Source organism: Tubulanus polymorphus, chromosome 5, assembly GCF_964204645.1.
Source record: "Tubulanus polymorphus chromosome 5, tnTubPoly1.2, whole genome shotgun sequence".
Taxonomy (NCBI): domain Eukaryota; kingdom Metazoa; phylum Nemertea; class Palaeonemertea; order Tubulaniformes; family Tubulanidae; genus Tubulanus; species Tubulanus polymorphus.
In genome coordinates, this window is record NC_134029.1 from 17540912 (window position 1) to 17553471 (window position 12560).

Here is a 12560-nt window from a genome sequence, read left to right on the forward strand (position 1 = left end):
ACCAATTAACATCTCATTCTTTCGTTGCGTTCATTCATATTTGCAAAAAAAAACCAATTTGCGATTTCGACCACACAGATCGCTGATCGAGTCCCGAGACATTTGAAATCAAGGATCACCATGGATTATAATGTCACAATAACAAAACTCTGAAAATCACGGTACGTATCTTAAAAAGGCCACGCTTCAAAACAGAACGTAAATTGTCAACGCGTGGTCTTAAGTAGGGTATTGCATAGTATAGTTCCTACGCGTATGCTTACTGCGTTGTTCGGTTTATGTGTAACCCAAAGAAAGTTGTCATGTCGACACATTCACATCGCCAGCAATTAACATTCCATGTGTCAACGTGTCGACGTATATACCAACCGACATATTAACTATTAACGATCTCTTAACCTCATACACCAAACACATCACGTGACCAAACACATGATAAACCCCATAGTTAAAATACAAATTGCATTTCTATTTTTCTTTAGTCAATTCCAGTTCTCTGATATTAGTTTCAACACGGTTAAGCATTCAAATTCACAGGAGATTCATTATTTATTTTCATCACTGTCATCGTGAGATGCGCCTCCAAAAAAACAAACGTGGGGACAGTGAAATATGGCATTGTTCACATTGCTACATAACGACGTCGATGCGTGCCGGCTCTTTTTTTTCAAAATCAAAAATGAAACTTTCGCAGCTGATGCTTATAGTTTACTGTTTCGGTTTAGATTTACTTCTCTTGTTTGTTTGTGTTTTGTGGTCACCCGTCAACCAGTCAACCCACGATGCTTGTACATACATTGGCGACAACATTGCGACGTGTCGTCCGTCGACCGTCAACTAGCGGATGATAGGTCTATGCGCTCTATCGTCTCTCATTTTTGTCACCACGATCCTTGTACATAAATTGGCGACAACATTGCATCGTGTCATCCGTCGACCGTCAACCAGCAGGTGAGATATGCACTCTATCATCTCTTCAATGGGCCAACCAACAAACAACCAACAGTAGTCAACTGTCACTAGTCGTCGGTCAACCTGTACATGAACTGTTCCTTTGCTGCGCATTAATACCCAATTACCAATGTATTCATGCGCCAATGTATTAATGCGCTGATACATTAACCGCACAACTTATCAACTCTATGCCAAGGCACTATACTATGCTATATCCGACTTGGGCCAAATCGTGGGGAGATGTATTTAAGTTGAACGCACGAGTCCCCCGGTGACTGAGAGGTCCGTTCCCCTGAATCTCTCGCGGTAGTTGATTCTCAACGAAAAGTAATTATTGGTATCGAACGGATAGTCAATTTACACACGACAAATAGTTAGATACGAGTAGTTAATTCTATACTCGACGAATATAGTTGATCTGATATGGTACGAACAGTTAGCAAACCTATACACGTCAGAGAGATGACTTCAGATTCTACGAATCTCCGCCACGAATCTACATCCGCAGACGAACAGTCACCACAATGTATCCAATATAGCGAAAATCCAACTTGATACCACTTATCCAAACATCATACATAATACAAAATATCTCACCGATAGCTTTTATTAAAGCGATATAACAAGACGAAATGTAGAACACGGGGTAATAGTGCAAGGAAGGGTATTGGAACATATTCCATACGTTAGTTGTGATTCGGTTCTCCATTTTGACGTGATTCGAAGACCCACCGAATGTAAACCGGTGAAATTATATACTGGGCGACTGGGTGACTGGTTGACTGGCCCACCAGTCGACGAGATGACTGGATTACAGGCCGACTGGATGACTGAATGTCCGGGTGACTGGTCGTTTGGTTGACTGCTTATCTGGATGACTAGTCGACTGGATGACATAACCATCATCCCCATCTCCACCATCTTTATCATCTCCAAAATCACCTTCCCCAGCAAAAATACCACGATCGCGATCGCAGCCATCATCTCCATCACCTTCCAGCATCACTATCACCATCACCACCATTTCTACCATCACCACCTTCACTTCCAGCACCATCGCCATCATCATCATCATCATCATCATCATCATCATCATCATCATCTCGATCACCAGAATCAACTTCAACATCACTTCTATCATCACTACCGTTTCTACCATATACATTATTATATTCTCTACCATCTCCACCGCCACCATCATCTCCACATCATGATCATCTGCACAATTACCTCCATGATCACTAACATCACCAGCACCAGCATCACCATCACCATTTCCACCACCACTAGCATCACCACTATCACTAGCATCACCACCATCTCGGACATCATCAATATCACCTACAGCATCACCTTTTCGTGCATCACCATCAGCATCAGCATCACCAAACTTTCCCCTATGATCACCAGTACGACCACCATCTCTGCCAGCATGTCCACCATCCCTTTCTGCCCCGACTCCTTCCTCGTGACTATTATTCCATCACCACCAACACCAACTCCGTCATCATCACCATCATCATCATTATCTCTCTCTTCACCATCACTATCATCGCATATTGAATCGGTCATACAGTCATCCAGTCACCCAATCATTCAGTCATCCAGTCGCCCAGTCAAAGAGTCACTCAGTCATCCAGTCATCCAATCGTCCAGTCGCCCAGTCACCCAGTCATCCAGTCGCCCAGTCATACAGTCATACAGTGGCTCAGTCATCCAGTCGCCCGGTCACCCAGTCATCCAGTCGGCCAGTCATAGAGTCATTCAGTCGCTCGGTCATCCAGTCACCCAATCATCCAGTCACCCAATCACCCGGTCACCCACATCATCCAGTCATCCCGTCGACCAGATATCCAATCACCAAATCATCCAGTCACCCAATCATCCAGTCGCACAGTCATTCAGTCGCTCGGTCATCCAGTTATCCAATCGACCAGTCAACCAGTCACCCAGTCATCCAGCCGGCCAGTCATACTGTCATACAGTGGCTCGGTCATCCAGTCATCTAGTGATCCACTCGCCCAATCACCCGGTCACCCACATCATCCAGTCACCCCGTCGACCAGACATACAGTCACCCAATCACCCAATCATCCAGTCACCCAATCATCCAGTCGCACAGTCATTCAGTCGCTCGGTCATCCAGTTATCCAATCGACCAGTCAACCAGTCACCCAGTCATCCAGTCGGCCAGTCATGGAGTCATTCAGTCGCTCGGTCATCCAGTCATCCAGGAAGAAAGCCACTAAATATTTGGATGGATATATGAAAGCTGTGGGTACTGGAGTGTGTAATGGGTAGTGTAGTGTGATCTGTGTGCATTTGTGGCCAGCACACAGATCACATTGTTCATTGGGGTTTAGTCCATCTTCACCCGTCAAGGGATTCGAACCCACTACGCTAAAGCTGTTCGCCGAACCCCTTGACCTCACGAGTCGTCGGAGTCGTTACTAGCCGACCAGAATCCGGTCGTACCAATCACAGCGCTTGTAACAAACGACTTTAGGCTTCTATTGGTTTTCCCGTTAAATGCACCAATCAGCGAACGTTTTACTGAACAAGGAAGTATTTCGCAAATCGACGTCATGCGCAACAGCGCCAGTAATGAAATCACGCTTCGTGAGGCCAGGGGGCTGGTGGAAGCGAGTTCGGGAGTGATACCGGACCCCTGGCAAGCGAGGATGGGTTTAGTCCAGGACTCGCGAGATTTTCAACAACACGGAAGTAACGTGTAATAAATGATGACTTGAATTGCATGACTACCTACATCCCCTCATTATTGTTGGAAAAGCAAATGTTCCGCGCTGACTAAAAATTAGTAATAATAATTAATAACATTTTAGAAATGGCCAGAATTTTAACTTAGGTTCTATCCCATTTTTATTTTACAATTGCGATTGGTATAATTTTTTTTAAACGGCCGTTAAGGCTTCATGTTTCGTCTGCAGTTCACTGCATAAGGCTTCAGGTTTCGTCTGCAGTTCACTGCAAATAGTTACGCAACTACGCACATTTCAGTGTTTTGGCAGCTGTACACTCAATCGGCACCGTTCGTGACTAGCTTCACTGCGGAATTATCATTAATTAACATCGCCATATCACATCATCAACTTATATTGTGCCTTAAAACCCTAACAGCCGAAATAATTGAAATGCACACACGATTTCTATCATTGAAAATTGAGAGAGTGGCCGTGTTTGTGTTCTGCTGCTTCGCGTAAATCCCGCGCGGTGGCGCAACCGCGCGGAGTGGGGCCGATACGTCCAGTCAGCCAGTCACCCAATTACCCGGTCACCCAGTCATCCAGTCACCCCGTCGACCAGACATACAGTTACCCAATCACCCAATCATCCAGTCGCACAGTCATTCAGTCACTTAGTCATCCAGTCATCCAATCGTCCAGTCGCCCAGTCATCCAGTCGGCCAGTCATACAGTCATACAGTGGCTCGGTCATCCAGTCATCCAGTCGCCCGGTCACCCAGTCATCCAGTCGGCCAGTCATAGAGTCATTCAGTCGCTCGGTCATCCAGTCATCCAGTCACCCAATCACCCAATCACCCAATCATCCAGTCGCACAGTCATTCAGTCGCTCGGTCATCCAGTTATCCAATCGACCAGTCAACCAGTCGGCCAGTCGTACATACATCCGAAAACTCGGTCATCCAGTCATCCCGTCGACCAGACATCCAGTCATCAAATCATGCGACCGCATGAGGCTTGTTGCGCTAAATATCAAGGGTATGTATTCTAGTACAAAAATATTGCGCGCGACAAACTATATATATATATATAGTTTGCCATGCCAGTTAATGTTATATTCACGTTTTCGCTGTAGAATTAGACGTATGAAATGCACAGGTAAAGGACAACCACAGACGACCATAATATGAATTTAAGAACGTCTGCTACGCTGATAGTGCTGCTATTATCAATCCGTAATAGCTTCACACTGACATTAAATGGTAAGTGATCTTTACTATGACATGTATAGCTAAAATGGAAAGTGGTTTTTGAAATACTATTTAGAATACTATTTATGATACATGTCGATATACATGTAAAATTTAAGGTAATCATCATTTTGGGAGAAGCAACTCAATATCAGTCGTGCTCATTATCCAATAAGAGCTCATCGATTGGGAACTTAGTGCAGCAGAATTTCCGAACTCCCTCCTGAAATACACCCCAGATTCGTTATATTATATAGCGGTTTTGATTATTAGATATAAAATACTAAAGAAATATAGTAGAAGCGACCAAAATAAGTACACGAACAAGGCAAGGCTAAACAAGAAAACTAAATTGGAAATTTATTGACCCCTTGAAAAACAACACACATATTGCTTGATATTGTAGAACATATAAACGATGATATCAATAATATACACATGCAATACAGAGGATCAATAAAGTTATTTTAGATTTGAATAATAAAGTCAATAAGTGAATTGAATTGACCGATCAGTCTAACCCCGCTATATTAACGACGTAGCACACATCCTCCCAAAACCAATTATCAAATTGTATCAAAAAAATAAAGTAAGAGTTATGAAATATATTTAGTTACAAAATAAATGCCGAAATTCACCACCGTAATAATTAATAATAATAATTAATAATTAATAGTTGTAGTTATTTTGAAACGCCAATATTGATGACGCAGGGCACATCGACTCACATAGAACCCCTCATATAACACATACTAGGTATCAATGTATATTAACATTATTGTATTGTAAATACGTCAGATGTATGCAACAAAGATGAACCTCATGTACCAGATAATATCGATCAGGTCAAAGGAAATAAAAGATTCTAAATCCGTCGAATCTTCTAAACGTAATCGTAGAACCTACCTTTTTATACGTGTTTATTTTTGATTTACGGAATAAATGTTGAATTTGAATTGTGAGGGAATAATTCATATATCTTTATAACAGGGCACCTAAAAAAATTGTTGGGGGACTAGTCGCCCTGGTCCCCCCTCCCCGGATCCGTCCTTGTTTGCATTTAAAAGCAAACCACACTATTCCATAATCATTAAGAATAATAAATTGTTTTGGAAACCGCCAGGCTTTTATCAATGAACGAACTAAACGGATGAAACGGATGAAACTGCTGATCTGGGTTTGATTATTCGTGCTGAAATCGTCATATTATCTGGTAATCTGTATCAATTTTCAATGAATGAAGCCACTACGGCTCAGAAAACCGATTAAAACATATTTTACATTCGTAATGAATAACATCCGGTACCGGATCATAAACCCAACCTGCTATTAAGCATTGGGTTAACAATTTTCGATTATACTGCGGTTTTGATAAAATGTCATATTTTTCATTAAGTCGTCTTTACTGACTGAAACAAGCTGTCTAGTTCTAAAGTAGCGCCCTCTTGAAGCGACACTCGGTGTGTGGTTTAAGGGAATTAACGAATGAATTCAACAAAGGACAACCGCAATCCCACAATGCAACGAGTTGGACCTTTCACTTAATTCGGTACCCGCTTTGTTAATCCTATGGGAAACATGCTTATCCCTTTTAATTGCTGGTCAATAATAATGTGTTTTAGGGCGGGAACCGATGTACTTTCGTTTCTCTGCTTGTAAACTGCCAGGATCTATACTCTTCAGTATATTTGGTACTTTCGATTTCGAAAATTAACCTAGATGATCACAAAAGATATCATTTCGTTTCTACAAGCATTTTTGGAATTAGAACGAATTGCGCAGTTGTTTGATATCGAAGAATATGAATACAAACTGGTATCGAAATTGAGGGAAAAATTAGAAAAAAAGTTGTTATTTTGTGTAGTGCATAACGAGTGCTTGTCTTCAGTCTAAACAAAAGTTTGACAGCGTTTCATTTCTTCCTGGTTGTTTTTGAATGGCACTGCTCTATATCACGGAACGTATTATTGAGCTGATATTCAGTTCATAAAGATATAGTTTATCAGGAAGTTAAAACCCAAAGAACGTACAAGGAACTTATATGAGTAGCCTACGCTGTTAGAATTTTATGTCAATTTCAGATAATAGCCTTATTTATATACCTGAATTCGCCATATTATTTCGAAATAACAACATTAATTGCACCCGACGTCGATTGCAATTGAAAAATGAGACTTTTATGCTAATACTAACGTAAATATGTTGTTTACCATTTTATTAATCTATCGCCTAAAAGTCTGATGTCTGTTGCCTTAAAAATTTTCAATATTTAGATAACGTAGTTGAAAAGTATTTCCTCCGATGCCCTTCTCAAAAATTATATGCGATAAAGTTTTTTCAGAGATTTAAACGATAAATTTTTTTAAAAATGGTTTATGATTTGTGGGTATTTTGGAGGAAGATGTGCTAACGGCAATCATTTTGTGTGAGTGATATGAATTCGAACCGAATCAATGTATGGTGGCTGATAAGGGCCATAGCGTGAAATTCCTGGTATGTAAATGAGGGCGCCAGAACGCCAGAACGCCAAAACGAAAAAGAACATCCAATTTTCTCTGAAAGTTCGTTTTGGCGCGCCAAAACAAAGAAAATTCCGTTTTGGCGCCCCCGCCAAAATGAAAGTTCGTCTTGGCGCCCCCGCCTAAACAACGAAAAACGTCCAATTTTCTCTAAAAGTTCGTTTTGGCGCGCCAAAACAACGAATATTCCGTTTTGGCACCCCCGCCAAAACGAAAAAAAAACGTCCAATTTTTCTCTAAAAGTTCGTTCTGGCGCGCCAAAACAAAGAAAATTCCGTTTCCATTTTCAACCACGTAAAATAATTCTATATATGCAAATTTATGCAAATTATACACAGGATCAACGCGCCAAATTGAAAAAAAATTTTGGTTTTTGACGTATTTATCCGGAATTGGAAAAATTTCGGAAGTGTACCATCATATAGGTAATATAATAGAGTTTATGACGACCTTTCTGCCATGCAAAGATAATTTAGTTTGGCGCCAAAGATTTATAATATTTTGAATCTTATTTATTTTCGGATTCCAGTTTAAATCATCAGTATTCTCATTTCCGTAACGGAGATGAGTGTAATGTATAGTCGGACTGCCACGTACGTTTTCCAGTTCGCTGGACCAATCAATAAGTCTGGTCGGCTCAACCAAAAAATGTTGAGAGGAAGGGTGCGCTAAAAGGTCGAAAGGTCTGTGCGATGGATTTGGTTGGAAAGGTCATCGCCATGTGCGCGGGGTCATCTTCTGACCATCGGTCATACCTTGATAAGCCTAGTGACCAGTGTGCTGATAATCTGTTTTAGTGATATTATAGTTTTGACAGATACGAGATGCACTTTGCTGCCAACAAACGACTTATCAGTTGAAATGAAATCGAATATAGGCTAAACAAAAATGATGCCTTGTTTCTCCGCAGCGGCCGGGTCATTTTTAACCCACTTTGGACTTAAGTTAGTTCACTTTTCGTCTGTCCGTAGACGGAATCCAGTTATTTTGGGAAGTTTTGAAGACGTTTCAAGGTAATGTCTTGATATTTGGTTTATACATGTATCTTCCCTAGGCACGCCTTCAGCCCAAAAACTGACCCTGTCAGATTCAAGATGACCGACTGGCAGCCATTAGTCTTCGCCAAAATCAGCACTTTTTACACATTTTTAAAATTTTCGAGGGAAATTTTTGAAGAGGTTTTTATCAATTACTTGATCCTTCGTATATATTTGTATCCCCCAAGGGCCCAAAATTGGGTCGTTTGGACTCAAGATGGCTGTCCTGTGACCTTTTTTTGCCCAAATATGTAAATTTTGGCCTTGATTCTGAGTCCTGTAGCTATGGTTTGCCATTTTTCATTGCAATTGCTAATGGCTATTCTTTGGAAAGGGATATTTTGTACCCGAGACAGGCATTTTTCATGAGGCAATTATGACGCAATTGGTGGCTATCTTGGTGTCATCAGTACTCATTCGTAGGTGGAAAAGATTTTTCCACATTACATTGATACTTAAGCATATTTTGTTACTAAAAAATATATATAGGAAAGTTGTAGCTCGAGACATGTTCTATGCTTATGGTGAGTTTCAAGGTCATTGGGCTTCGCATATGGTCACCAGGGGGGCGTTGATTAGTAGAATAACTTTAAAAGTATTTCCATATCATATTGGTAACTAGGCATATTTTGTTACCACAATCCATCACAAAATTGTAGTTGCTTACATGTTCTATGATTGTGGTGAGTTTCAAGGACATTGCATTTTTTCAAGGTCATTGGATGGGGCGTTGAACATTGAAATTTTTAGATTGTTGAGCATTTGTAACAACTTACCAAGTGGGCATGGTGTCCTTGGACCCCTAGTTGTAAAATATAATAAGATCAGTTTGTAATCAACTGCGACCTAGGTCTAGCAAAACTCAATTCCATTCAGTGGTATTGCAAACTCGTTGTTCCATTTATCCGAATGCTAATATTCCCATGTTGATAATGAAAAACCTATGTACAATTCACACGATGAATTGCACTAATTAATCTATCAGCTCTAGACGTATTGGCCCCACTCCGCGCGGATGCGCCACCGCGCGGGATCTACGCGGAACAGCAGAAACAAACATGGCCACCTTTTGAATTGTCAATGTTAGAAATTTTACATGAATTTCAATTATTTCAGCTGTTAGGGTTTCAAGGCACAATATAACGATGTGATATGGCGATGTATATAAATGATAATGCTCAGTGAGAACCAGTCACGAACTGTCCCGATTTAGTGTACAGCGGTCAAAAACATATGAATTTGTGTAGTCACCTAACTATTTGCAGTACAGTGCAGACGAGACACGGAGCCTTAATGGCCATTTACAAAAATTCTAGCAATCACAATTGAAAGATAAATACAGAATGATATGATAGAACGCTATACAACTTAAGTTTAAAATATAGCTGCAAAGCAGCGATAACGGGTTTTCTGCACAGCCTTGTTCGTGTCGAACACGAATGCGTGTATATTGACGCAGCCCCGCCAGGCCATGAAAGTGAAGGGAATTTAGAATCCTGTTCAACTGTCAACAAAGTTTTATAAAATGAAGGTCTACAAACAGTCAATTGGGCTTACTTGTAACCATGGGTGATTGTTCCAGATGGTTATTTGACTCTGGAAAATCGAGTGTTAGGCCTTATTTAGTCTTAATGGATTTCGAAAAGCATTTGATAAGGCACTTCATCTACGATTACTAAACGGGCCTCTAGGAAATGTTATCAATGATGGGTCGCTTAAATGGCTCAGTTGTGTTCTCCGATCGAAAACAGAGGGCCGAAATCAACAGAACTGTCTATTCTTGGAACTAAGTAGATCTAACTAGTGGAGTCACTCAAGGTAGTATCCTAAGTGGTCTTCTCTTCACAGTCCTGATTAATGATTTACAGAGTATTCGAAATGTACAGGACCGAGTAAATCTCCAAAACGACCTTAACAAGTTTATCCCGTACATGGTCAGAAACATGGAAGATAAGCTTCAGCCTAAAAAGGTATAATATGGATATTGGATACAAAGAAAACCCAGGGGCATATACCTTTGTGTTCGAGTGAGAAGATTATTCTGATCGAATGAAGATTACACATTATAACGATAAGACTATTTAGTTCCACGAACATCTTTTTCTTATAGTATAAAAATACTCGATGGTACAATATACTTGTTCGAACGAAAAACTTAATTTTCCGACGAGAAAATTTAGTTTGAAAGAAAACAATTCTGTTTGAACGAATTTTCCAACAAAAGTTTTGTTCGAACAAACTCCATTTTGTTCAATCGAACAAAATATTTTTTCGAACGAAAAAATTGTTGTCTTGAGAAGGAATTTTTCTCGAATGATAACAATTCTGTTCAATTAAATAATAGAGGCCTACTTATTGTTCGAACGGAAAACCTTTCGTTCAGATATAAAAAATTGTTCGAATAAAAAGCTACGTTATTGTTCGAACGAAAACTCTTTGGCTCGACATAAAAGATTGTTGAGCGAAAACAATTCGAGTGAAAACAATTCTGTTCAATCGAACAACATATTTTTGTTGGCATAAAAAGCTTTTCAAATTTTTCAAAAAAAGTTTTGTTCGACCGAAATCAATTTTGTCGACCGAAGAAAATATTGTCGGTTCGAAGGAAAAAGTTCTGACACAAAAATTTGTTCGAACGAAAAGATGTTCAAACGAAAAAGAGACCTTGTCATCCGGGGCTTTGTTATTAAAGTCATCGGGAATTAATAACATACAATGATGAAAAACTTCAAAAGAAAAACTCTGGGTGATAAAGCTTGCTCATACGAATGCTAACAACTTTTCAAAAGAAATCTTCATTTTAGCCTATGTAGGCCTACGTATGCGCGTAGGCCTAGCATCCGGACAGAGGAGGCTTAGGCCGATTTCGCTTTAACCCTCCTAAACATCGTATTCCTACACCTTTATTTAATAGGGTTGGGCCTCATGGTATATTCGATTTGTAAAATACATTTCATTTTCGGATGAAGAAACAAATCTTTTTTTGTACTACGTCCGGATTTTCTATTGCAAATTTTGTTTCAAGTTCAATCCATGTGTCCGTTAATGAACACAACAATTATATTGTGTTTGTTTGAAACAGTAAAGCCCGTAGACCCAAAGGTCGTGCAGGACCTCAATAAACACTTCGAGCGGCCTAGAAACGATCTTCGAACTATCACCCGCGGTATTGGAAACACTGAATCCGAATATCAAGCGTGAATTCAGCTTACAGATAAGAATGTGTCTATATAGAGGTATTAAGTAAATGACCTGTGGATTAGGTAAAATCGGTATGTACTGTAGGACAAATAGAATATTGATATATGGTTGAAGTCCGCGGCCGAATCACTGGTAGTAATGAATTCATTTATTTTGATACCTCGTCAACACTACAGCTTTTCTCCGCTGCATTTGTTCGGCGTGTTTAGTTTAGGCCTACGGCTGGCACCGGTACTTAATTGATTCATCGTAGTAAATATCCGGTAAATTTAGTAAAGGAAATTAGAATATTGTTTGACTAACTGTTTGAATCCCGCGGCCAAATCACTGGGAGTAATAAATTTATTTGTAATTGATTTGATTATCATGGCAAGGAGAAGTCGCAGCGGATCCACGGAACGCCGATGTAAAGACACACGTTGATTCATCGATCTTTACAGCTCGACAGTGCGTATAATATTTAGAGTAGTAAATATCCTGTTGATCGGTAAAGTGTAGCGATGAAGAAAATAGGTAATTATTGAAATTACTGTCTCGAGTCTTGCAGCAATGAATTTGTTTATTTATACTTGAATTGATAATGAAAGTGACGAGCAGTCTGCGGTGGATTTCGGGATGACGTCTCAGAAAAACATATCGCCTCATTGAATGCGGTGTTGTCATATCGCGGAAAGACGGAATCGCGGAATTTTCCAAAACGCGGAATTTCTTCATTTTAACTATAAATAGTAAACGGGTTTTCCCACGGGGATACCCACTGTCGGACAGGGCATCGGACCCAGGTTTTCAACCACGGGAATTAGTATTTGATAATCTATTATATCGCCAGTCAACAACTTAACGATACTGTTCCAAATAATGTAGAACCTAGGCAATACGTGCTTTGCGAATTCAGTG

The 12560-nt window shown here is 40.1% G+C and overlaps 1 protein-coding gene across 1 annotated transcript in view; it reads left to right on the plus strand.

The window, feature by feature from the left end:
- The first annotated feature begins 4793 nt into the window (after positions 1-4793).
- LOC141904972 (scavenger receptor cysteine-rich type 1 protein M160-like) overlaps positions 4794-12560 on the plus strand; it is a 66238-nt gene continuing 58471 nt past the window's right edge. Inside the window, exon 1 of the mRNA XM_074793633.1 lies at positions 4794-4918. Within this exon, the coding sequence (XP_074649734.1) occupies positions 4843-4918 (76 nt within the window). The 5' untranslated portion in view covers positions 4794-4842. The remainder of the gene's footprint in view (positions 4919-12560) is intronic.